Source organism: Denticeps clupeoides, chromosome 15, assembly GCF_900700375.1.
Source record: "Denticeps clupeoides chromosome 15, fDenClu1.1, whole genome shotgun sequence".
NCBI lineage: Eukaryota > Metazoa > Chordata > Actinopteri > Clupeiformes > Denticipitidae > Denticeps > Denticeps clupeoides.
In genome coordinates this window covers 61,293-72,090 of record NC_041721.1, presented here as the reverse complement: position 1 = coordinate 72,090, position 10,798 = coordinate 61,293, and the positions used below count along the sequence as shown (strand labels likewise).

The window sequence follows — 10,798 nt, the reverse complement described above, 5'->3', positions numbered from 1 at the left end:
TTGCCATTGGCTTTACTACATCGAGATCTGGCAACACGCAGCCCCTTTTCTTTGCACGGCCGTCGCTGCACTCGCGTTATCTCGTGGAAACAAACATGGCGCTGCCCAGTCATGGTTCGTGGGTCTCTTTAGGCGTGTTCAGAGATCGGCTTCCAGAAAAAGTCACCGCGGAACACCTCGGCTCTTTACAGGACCTGACTGCGGCTCTACGGTCCCCGGAGTTCAGGTGCGGTGCGGAACTCGCGACAGCGGTTGACAGTGTAAACGGTTCAGTTTGGTGGAACTTTGACGTCGTGTTTCTTTCGGCCTTACCGTCGCCTGATCGGGTTGAGCTTCAATGTCATTTCAGCTACATACATGTTACACGGTCCATAGTGGAGCGAAACAACGTTTCTCCAGAACCTGGTGCGACAGTAACATTTATACTCTGTATTCAATGTTACTGTTACTGTTTTGTATTTAATGTTACTTGTATGGGTCAGAGAGTAACGTAATTTCAATTCTCTGCATGTCCTGTACATGTGGCAGAATTGACAATAAAGCTGACTTGACTTGACATGTAACGTTTAAACGACGTTACATACTGACATAAAGTGGCTGTGTACGTCACACGGTGCACACAGTGAAATTTGTCCTCTGCATTTAACCCATCACCCTGAGTGAGCAGTGGGCACCATGACAGGCGCCCGGGGAGCAGTGTGTGGGGACAGTGCTCTGCTCAGTGGCACCTTGGTGGATAGTTATTCGAACCGGCAACCTTCTGATTACTAGGCCACCCACTGCCTAGCGGTTGAAGAGTGCATGTGAGGGGTGTGTGGAGTCCTTCACAATGCTGGTGGCTTTCCTGGTGCAGCATGTGGTAAATGTCCGTTACGGAAGGAAGAGAGACTCCGGTGGTCTTCTCAGCTGTCCTCACTATCCGCTGTAGGGTCTTGTGCTCCGATACAATGCAGTTTCCAAACCAGACAGTTATGCAGCTGGTCAGGATGCTCTCAATGGTCCCTCTATAGAAGGTGGAGAGGATGGGTGGTGGGAGACGGGCTTTCCTCAGCCTCTAGATGAACACCAAAGAACTTTGTTCATGATGTTCATTGGAGAGTAGGCGCCAAGTCGCGCCTGTGTTGTGATTGGTCGGGTTGTTAATAGGCGCCAAGCCGTTGCTGTGTTGTGATTGGTCGGGTTGTTAATAGGCGCCAAGCCGTTGCTGTGTTGTGATTGGTCGGGTTGTTAATAGGCGCCAAGCCGTTGCTGTGTTGTGATTGGTCGGGTTGTTAATAGGCGCCAAGCCGTTGCTGTGTTGTGATTGGTCGGGTTGTTAATAGGCGCCAAGCCGTTGCTGTGTTGTGATTGGTCGGGTTGTTAATAGGCGCCAAGCCGTTGCTGTGTTGTGATTGGTCGGGTTGTTAATAGGCGCCAAGCCGTTGCTGTGTTGTGATTGGTCGGGTTGTTAATAGGCGCCAAGCCGTTGCTGTGTTGTGATTGGTCGGGTTGTTAATAGGCGCCAAGCCGTTGCTGTGTTGTGATTGGTCGGGTTGTTAATAGGCGCCAAGTCGTTGTTAATATAGGTGTGAACCTTCCCTGCTCTCGCGATTCGGTTCGATTACGATTATCAATGCCAAATCAATTATCAAATACAAGTGTTAAGGTCTCATACACCTGTGAATATGCTTATATTTTATACAGTGACAATTGTCTGTGTTCACCTGGACAAGTGTGGGGGGTGTCAACTGTAGGGCCTGTCAAAGCCCATTGAGACATACTGTATGTGATTTTGGGCTATATAAGAAATAAATGTTGTTCAGTCCGCACTCCCCTGACGTGTGGTTCAGATATCCGTGGCATTAGGTGAGCGCAGACAGAACACAGACCGTTTTTCTGCTCATTGGAGAAAATTTTAAAGCAGCTTTCAGACTGAACGCGCTGCACATATCGCAGGGCTCAGCGCAAAAAAACAAAATATGGCTTTCTAAACTCCCGGAAAGATGATAATGTCGTGGACACTCAGAGAAAGTTCAGCCTTATACGATTAATTTGTTAATAGGTGCTGTGTTCTGATTGGTCAAGGCCTCGTGCATCAGTCCAGCAATCCAGAATGTGAATGAACTTGAAGGCTTGTCTTCTTCTCCAGAGCCAGCATTGATAAAGACCTCTTCAGAGTTCTGTTAGGCGTGCTGACCAAGCTTTTCTGCGAGGTCCAGGATGCAGTCGAGGGAGATGAGTCCAGGCCTCTGTGCCTTCAGGTGACCACAGAGACCTTCAGGTGTCTGAGAAACGCCTGTGTCCAGTGTCCCCCGAACCAGAGCGCTCTGAGGTACACTCATGCCGACATATGATGCTGAAAGACGCACCCAGCCGTCTTTATAGATGTGTGTTTCTTCGCAGGGAGCTGGGATTCGTAAGTGTTGGTGTTGGTATTCTCAGCAAGCTTCTGGAACATCACCTGGACAGGTGGGAGCACCTCTGTGACGGTGAGTTGGTGTTCGAGGCTGGAATGACGAGAGAACAAAGCAAAATGCACCAAAAAAAAACCTTTATCTGAACTGCAAGCAATTTTTTTTACGTTACAAAAACCCCACATATGTTATTCATTGATCAAATACTGATTTTCCTTCTTCTCATGAAACATGAATGTGATGTGTGTAGAGAAAGAGACTCTGAGCTGCAACACAATATTGTTCTCCATCTGTAGACTTTCGCTCGTAGGTCATTCATTATTTTACAGAGTTGGGGGAGGCCGACGCCCAGTTCTTCTGCCACCATCTCTGCACATCAATGCCAACATGATTACTACTTTCACTCTGAAATCAGGGGTGTTTGTCTTTTTACACTTTCGAGAGTGCCTTCCTGAATTATTTCAGAGTTACTGCTGAGTTACTTCAAATGAGTTTTACTACCTACGCACAGTACTGTATGATGATTGTTTCCTGTATCTGTTTATTGCCGTGGAGCAGCCCGCCGATGTGGGATTCAGTTTCTTGGTAATCTGGCAGCGGGGAACCAGGCCTGCAAAGATGACATCTGGGAGCAGAGTTTCCCTCAGCTCTTTCTGTGAGTATCTCAGGTGATCAACAATTCACTACCCCAGACAGTTTGTTGAGTAGAAGGCTTTGGTGTGGTATGAAGATGGTATGAAGGTCTCTCTCCTGCCTGAAGACATCTGCTGCAGCTTGGCGATGAGAAGGCGGTGGGATACGGCTGCATGCTGCTCCACAGCTGCCTGGACCAGCTCAAGGTGGAGCAGATGGTGGGACGTGACGGCCAGCCGGCAGTTGCTCGGAGGGTGGTGGTGCTGTGCAAGACTCATCCGCAGCTTGACTGGCCGTGAGTGGATGTGGCTTTTTGATTTGTCCTCACACCAGGTGTGGCTTGAGAGATTGAGGGAAACGGTTTCTTGCAGGATTTTGATTGTTACCGAGCACCTTCTCAGGTCGCCTGGGTTCATTCAGGAGATCTACTCCAACTCCAGCGATGAGGAGAGGTGAGGCGACATCTTCTCTGGTACACTGATCTCCATGTTGTTCTTCCAGATTGACACTACCCCTGTTCATCTGCGCACCTCAGGTTGACGCTGCTGGAGCTAGTCTCTGCTCACCTGGCAGAAGGTCAAACAGACTCTGAGGATTGTGGGATTCCTCCGGGTGCAGCAGAGTTCCTGGCATCGTGCTTTCACAGCAGCTGTAAGGACGTCCTGCTGCTGCACTCGGACTCGTGCTCCGATGCCGAGGTCAGTAGTTGGCTGATGGAAGTGGCCGATGTGATGGTCGTTTTCTTGGTTTTGGTGTTTTAAAGCCCGGGTAAGTTGCCGATGTGATGGTCGTTTTCTTGGTTTCGGTGTTTTAAAGCCCGGGTAAGTTGCCGATGTGATGGTCGTTTTCTTGGTTTCGGTGTTTTAAATCTTGAGGAAGTTGCCGATGTGATGGTCGTTTTCTTGGTTTCGGTGTTTTAAATCTTGAGGAAGTTGCTGCCGTGATGGTCGTTTTCTTGGTTTTGGTGTTTTAAAGCCCGGGTAAGTGGCCGATGTGATGGTCGTTTTCTTGGTTTCGGTGTTTTAAAGCCCGGGTAAGTGGCCGATGTGGTGGTCGTTTTCTTGGTTTCGGTGTTTTAAAGCCCGGGTAAGTGGCCGATGTGATGGTCGTTTTCTTGGTTTTGGTGTTTTAAAGCCCGGGTAAGTGGCCGATGTGATGGTCGTTTTCTTGGTTTTGGTGTTTTAAAGCCCGGGTAAGTGGCCGATGTGATGGTCGTTTTCTTGGTTTTGGTGTTTTAAAGCCCGGGTAAGTTGCCGATGTGATGGTCGTTTTCTTGGTTTTGGTGTTTTAAAGCCCGGGTAAGTTGCCGATGTGATGGTCGTTTTCTTGGTTTTGGTGTTTTAAAGCCCGGGTAAGTGGCCGATGTGATGGTCGTTTTCTTGGTTTCGGTGTTTTAAAGCCCGGGTAAGTGGCCGATGTGGTGGTCGTTTTCTTGGTTTCGGTGTTTTAAAGCCCGGGTAAGTGGCCGATGTGATGGTCGTTTTCTTGGTTTTGGTGTTTTAAAGCCCGGGTAAGTGGCCGATGTGATGGTCGTTTTCTTGGTTTTGGTGTTTTAAAGCCCGGGTAAGTGGCCGATGTGATGGTCGTTTTCTTGGTTTCGGTGTTTTAAAGCCCGGGTAAGTGGCCGATGTGGTGGTCGTTTTCTTGGTTTCGGTGTTTTAAAGCCCGGGTAAGTTGCCGATGTGATGGTCGTTTTCTTGGTTTTGGTGTTTTAAAGCCCGGGTAAGTTGCCGATGTGATGGTCGTTTTCTTGGTTTTGGTGTTTTAAAGCCCGGGTAAGTTGCCGATGTGATGGTCGTTTTCTTGGTTTCGGTGTTTTAAATCTTGAGGAAGTTGCTGCTGTGATGGTCGTTTTCTTGGTTTTGGTGTTTTAAAGCCCGGGTAAGTTGCCGATGTGATGGTCGTTTTCTTGGTTTCGGTGTTTTAAAGCCTGGGTAAGTTGCCGATGTGATGGTCGTTTTCTTGGTTTTGGTGTTTTAAAGCCCGGGTAAGTTGCCGATGTGATGGTCGTTTTCTTGGTTTCGGGGTTTTAAATCTTGAGGAAGTGGCCGATGTGATGGTATTTTTCTTGGTTTTGGTGTTTTAAAGCCCGGGTAAGTGGCCGATGTGATGGTCGTTTTCTTGGTTTCAGTGTTTTAAATCTTGAGGAAGTTGCAGATGTGATGGTATTTTTTTGGGTTTTGGTGTTTTAAAGCCCGGGTAAGTTGCCGATGTGATGGTCGTTTTCTTGGTTTCGGTGTTTTAAATCTTGAGGAAGTTGCTGCTGTGATGGTATTTTTCTTGGTTTTGGTGTTTTAAAGCCCGGGTAAGTTGCCGATGTGATGGTCGTTTTCTTGGTTTCGGTGTTTTAAAGCCTGGGTAAGTTGCCGATGTGATGGTCGTTTTCTTGGTTTTGGTGTTTTAAAGCCCGGGTAAGTTGCCGATGTGATGGTCGTTTTCTTGGTTTCGGTGTTTTAAATCTTGAGGAAGTTGCAGATGTGATGGTATTTTTTTGGGTTTTGGTGTTTTAAAGCCCGGGTAAGTTGCCGATGTGATGGTCGTTTTCTTGGTTTCGGTGTTTTAAATCTTGAGGAAGTTGCTGCTGTGATGGTATTTTTCTTGGTTTTGGTGTTTTAAAGCCCGGGTAAGTTGCCGATGTGATGGTCGTTTTCTTGGTTTCGGTGTTTTAAAGCCTGGGTAAGTTGCCGATGTGATGGTCGTTTTCTTGGTTTTGGTGTTTTAAAGCCCGGGTAAGTTGCCGATGTGATGGTCGTTTTCTTGGTTTCGGTGTTTTAAATCTTGAGGAAGTTGCTGCCGTGATGGTCGTTTTCTTGGTTTTGGTGTTTTAAAGCCCGGGTAAGTTGCCGATGTGATGGTCGTTTTCTTGGTTTCGGTGTTTTAAATCTTGAGGAAGTTGCTGCCGTGATGGTCGTTTTCTTGGTTTCGGTGTTTTAAAGCCCGGGTAAGTGGCCGATGTGATGGTCGTTTTCTTGGTTTTGGTGTTTTAAAGCCCGGGTAAGTTGCCGATGTGATGGTCGTTTTCTTGGTTTCGGTGTTTTAAAGCCCGGGTAAGTTGCCGATGTGATGGTCGTTTTCTTGGTTTCGGTGTTTTAAATCTTGAGGAAGTTGCTGCCGTGATGGTCGTTTTCTTGGTTTTGGTGTTTTAAAGCCCGGGTAAGTGGCCGATGTGATGGTCGTTTTCTTGGTTTCGGTGTTTTAAATCTTGAGGAAGTTGCTGCCGTGATGGTCGTTTTCTTGGTTTTGGTGTTTTAAAGCCCGGGTAAGTGGCCGATGTGATGGTCGTTTTCTTGGTTTCGGTGTTTTAAAGCCCGGGTAAGTGGCCGATGTGGTGGTCGTTTTCTTGGTTTTGGTGTTTTAAAGCCCGGGTAAGTTGCCGATGTGATGGTCGTTTTCTTGGTTTTGGTGTTTTAAAGCCCGGGTAAGTTGCCGATGTGATGGTCGTTTTCTTGGTTTCGGTGTTTTAAATCTTGAGGAAGTTGCTGCTGTGATGGTATTTTTCTTGGTTTTGGTGTTTTAAAGCCCGGGTAAGTTGCCGATGTGATGGTCGTTTTCTTGGTTTCGGTGTTTTAAAGCCTGGGTAAGTTGCCGATGTGATGGTCGTTTTCTTGGTTTTGGTGTTTTAAAGCCCGGGTAAGTTGCCGATGTGATGGTCGTTTTCTTGGTTTCGGGGTTTTAAATCTTGAGGAAGTTGCAGATGTGATGGTATTTTTTTGGGTTTTGGTGTTTTAAAGCCCGGGTAAGTTGCCGATGTGATGGTCGTTTTCTTGGTTTCGGTGTTTTAAATCTTGAGGAAGTTGCTGCTGTGATGGTATTTTTCTTGGTTTTGGTGTTTTAAAGCCCGGGTAAGTTGCCGATGTGATGGTCGTTTTCTTGGTTTCGGTGTTTTAAAGCCTGGGTAAGTTGCCGATGTGATGGTCGTTTTCTTGGTTTTGGTGTTTTAAAGCCCGGGTAAGTTGCCGATGTGATGGTCGTTTTCTTGGTTTCGGTGTTTTAAATCTTGAGGAAGTTGCTGCCGTGATGGTCGTTTTCTTGGTTTCGGTGTTTTAAAGCCCGGGTAAGTGGCCGATGTGATGGTCGTTTTCTTGGTTTTGGTGTTTTAAAGCCCGGGTAAGTTGCCGATGTGATGGTCGTTTTCTTGGTTTCGGTGTTTTAAGTCTTGAGGAAGTTGCTGCTGTGATGGTATTTTTCTTGGTTTTGGTGTTTTAAAGCCCGGGTAAGTGGCCGATGTGATGGTCGTTTTCTTGGTTTTGGTGTTTTAAAGCCCGGGTAAGTTGCCGATGTGATGGTCGTTTTCTTGGTTTCGGGGTTTTAAATCTTGAGGAAGTGGCCGATGTGATGGTATTTTTTTTTTTTTTTGGTGTTTTAAAGCCCGGGTAAGTGGCCGATGTGATGGTCGTTTTCTTGGTTTTGGTGTTTTAAAGCCCGGGTAAGTTGCCGATGTGATGGTCGTTTTCTTGGTTTCGGGGTTTTAAATCTTGAGGAAGTGGCCGATGTGATGGTATTTTTTTTGGTTTTGGTGTTTTAAAGCCCGGGTAAGTGGCCGATGTGATGGTCGTTTTCTTGGTTTTGGTGTTTTAAAGCCCGGGTAAGTTGCCGATGTGGTGGTCGTTTTCTTGGTTTCGGGGTTTTAAATCTTGAGGAAGTGGCCGATGTGATGGTATTTTTTTTGGTTTTGGTGTTTTAAAGCCCGGGTAAGTGGCCGATGTGATGGTCGTTTTCTTGGTTTTGGTGTTTTAAAGCCCGGGTAAGTGGCCGATGTGATGGTCGTTTTCTTGGTTTCGGGGTTTTAAAGCCCGGGTAAGTGGCCGATGTGATGGTCTCTTTGTTTTGGTGTTTTAAAGGCAGCTCTGGCTGTGATCAGGTTGCTGGAGATTCTGTGTGAGATGACGTCTGACCGCAAGGCCTTCATGTTCCTGCAGGATTACCCAGACCTGCTGGAAACTGCAGTTGGTAAATCTGTCTCGATTCTTTTTCATGACCTGCTCGTTTGAGTCGGACGAGGGCGTGGTTCCGAGATTTTATTCCTGCTCTCTCTGTCCATCCCATCTTTAGCTCTCCTTAAGGAGGTCCATCTCCTGGGCAAAGAGGGTGGAAATGTGTTTACCGTCGCCCAGGACTTCTCCCGCGTGGGACCAGGACCCGCCTCCTCACACCCCGCCGTCAGCTTTAAAGCTCATCTGGTGCGGCTGGTTGGGAACCTGTGCCATGGAAACAGCAACAACCAGAACAAGGTTCTGCCCAGCCTGACTTAACACGACATGCACGTTGTCTTCTTGAGCCTGAAGACCATTAAAGTTAAAGTGAAGTGATTGTCACATGTGATACACAGCAGCACAGCACACGGTGCACACAGTGAAATTTGTCCTCTGCATTTAACCATCACCCTGAGTGAGCAGTGGGCACCATGACAGGCGCCCGGGGAGCAGTGTGTGGGGACGGTGCTTTGCTCAGTGGCACCTCAGTGGCACCTTGGCGGATCGGGATTCGAACCGGCAACCTTCTGATTACGGGGGCGCTTCCTTAAATGCTAGGCCACCACACGACAGCCACATGGTCACATGCATTAAACTTCTTTCATTTTTATATCATTTTTACTGGAACTAACGACACCTCATGCTAATGTAGTAGCATTACGGTCTTCTGGTTATGTGAGTAATGGTGAAGGCTTGGTTTGATTTCTCCCTAACTGCTCTCTCAGTGGGAGAACTTGAAGGCCGTGGCTGGTTTTGGATTAAATCCCGCTTTAATTAGACCTTTCATCTCCAGCCATCTCCAGCCATTGCCCGCTTCTTTCATCCGAGGCTGGGCATTTCACAGGGGGAAGGATTAGCAGCCTTTGTCTTTAAATGCCTGGAGAAATCTGCTTATGCCCCGCCCATTTCAGAAATCGGAGAGGAATTCTGTTTGCTTGTGAATTTTATCATTAAATACTGATATGGTGGAATCTTTGCATGGTGTGACGTTCCGTGTGTTTCTTTAATGAATATTGTTACCGTCCGCCTCTCTCGCAGCTCCGGGAGCTGGATGGGATTCCTCTCATCCTCGACAACTGCAGCATCGACAGCAACAACCCCTGTATCCTTCACCCTCCTGGCGCTGGCATCTCAATTCGTAGGCAGAAAGAAACCTCTTTATTTCCTCAATTCTTCCTCAGTTATTAGCCAGTGGGCCGTCTTTGCCATCCGGAACATTCTGGAGCGCAATGCGGAGAACCAGAGCCTGGTGCAGGCTCTGAAGAGGCAGGGCGTGGCCGACGACTCTGCTCTGAGGGAAATGGGCTTTCAGGTGGAGGAGCGAGACGGCAGCCTGCTTCTCCGGCCGCTCAACAAGAGCCCTCAGCCCTGAGAGACGTGTTGTGGTTGCTGGAGAACGTTACAATTCAGGAATCTTTGGAATTCATTCAGGGAGGATTATCATTAAAATGGAATTGCAAATTACGTATGAGGCACAGAGAGAAAAACGATATGACCTTTGATGAGTTGATGTGTTTTGAGTCTGAAATGCGTCTCGTCCCTCCCCAGATTTGACCCCGCAGGGCATCATCATGCAGGACTTCCCTGACACCCATGTGCCAGGTCACATGATTGGTCGTAGTCTGGGGCAGGGCGAGGTTTATGCAGCCTCTCATCTTAACCCCAAGGCCCAGCGTCCTCTGCTCCATTTCCCATCATTCTTGTACACAGGGCATGTCGGTGGACGTCTCAAACATGGACCGCACCAGTACCTGTATGCACATTATTCTAGTGTTAGTCCAGGTCTGTGACCTTTAACCTTTCCAGATAGCAACATTACGCTGGGCAAATTTCAGCAGAGCTGGACTTCACTGCTGGAATACCTTCTAAACTATTATTAATTAGTTTGTTCATATTATCATCACTATTTATACAACATGTTAGTTACATATTTATGCAGAAAAAGTCTAGTATTTTAATCCATTAATAAAATGAATATTTTTTTCCCCTAAAGAAAATGTAATACAAACTTAACACTGAAATCAAATAATAAAAATATATCATGCAAAATGATTCTGAGATTCTTCCTCATAGACAGGGACATTCCTGTCTGCTTTCAGATTCCCACCAATGGGAGACAGAGGCCTGGAATTCAGCTGTCAGCGAAGATGACATCAAATCCAACTTTACCCGAGTTTTAGACTCATTCAACCAGCTGTGGTACTAAAAATGACCACAAGGGGACGCTGCTCATCCAAGCCCCCACCCCTCTGTCGGAACGATGCAGGCCTGTACGGACGCTTCCGAAAAAGAACTTTCAGTCCCACCGCCATCTTGTTCCCCAATTTATAAAGAGTAGCGTTCAGTCTGTGTTAAAGACTGATTTAATTCTATATTACTAATTGTGAAAGCTTCTAAAGAAATAGAAAAATTTGAATATTCCCTATTTTTCTATTATTATTTGAACCTTTGTTGTGGAGAGTGTCACGTATTTGAAGTTATTACAGCACCACAGCAAGTTTATTGCATCGTCCACAGCAGGAACAGGCACTGGTGGGAAAAAGTGCCGAAACGTCCACCTGGAGGGAGAGAGGGGGGCTCGTCATTATGTGGCCTGAGTGACTGGTGCCTGTGGGGACAACAGATGTGCGATGATGTCATGTGTAGGGGGGGAGTGCAGGGAATTCCGAATGTACTTCGTTCCCAACACCCTTCTCACACAGCGCCCAGTCACTGTGGTATGATGCTATGTGACATCGGGCCTTATCAGGAAAAGTTTATTTTTCTGTAGCAGTTTTTTTTTTTTCTTAAATGCTTAAG

General features: G+C 47.0%; 1 protein-coding gene across 1 annotated transcript; it reads left to right on the top strand.

Moving 5' to 3' along the window:
• The first annotated feature begins 71 nt into the window (after positions 1-71).
• Positions 72-10,051, top strand: atxn10 (ataxin 10). The gene is made up of 11 exons (XM_028955208.1): positions 72-226; positions 2,129-2,311; positions 2,383-2,468; positions 2,952-3,048; positions 3,154-3,321; positions 3,398-3,478; positions 3,562-3,724; positions 7,868-7,976; positions 8,079-8,257; positions 9,038-9,101; positions 9,181-10,051. The coding sequence occupies exons 1-11, from the start codon at positions 96-98 to the stop codon at positions 9,369-9,371; spliced, it is 1,452 nt and encodes a 483-aa protein (XP_028811041.1). The 5' UTR covers positions 72-95; the 3' UTR covers positions 9,372-10,051.
• Positions 10,052-10,798: the final 747 nt, after the last annotated feature.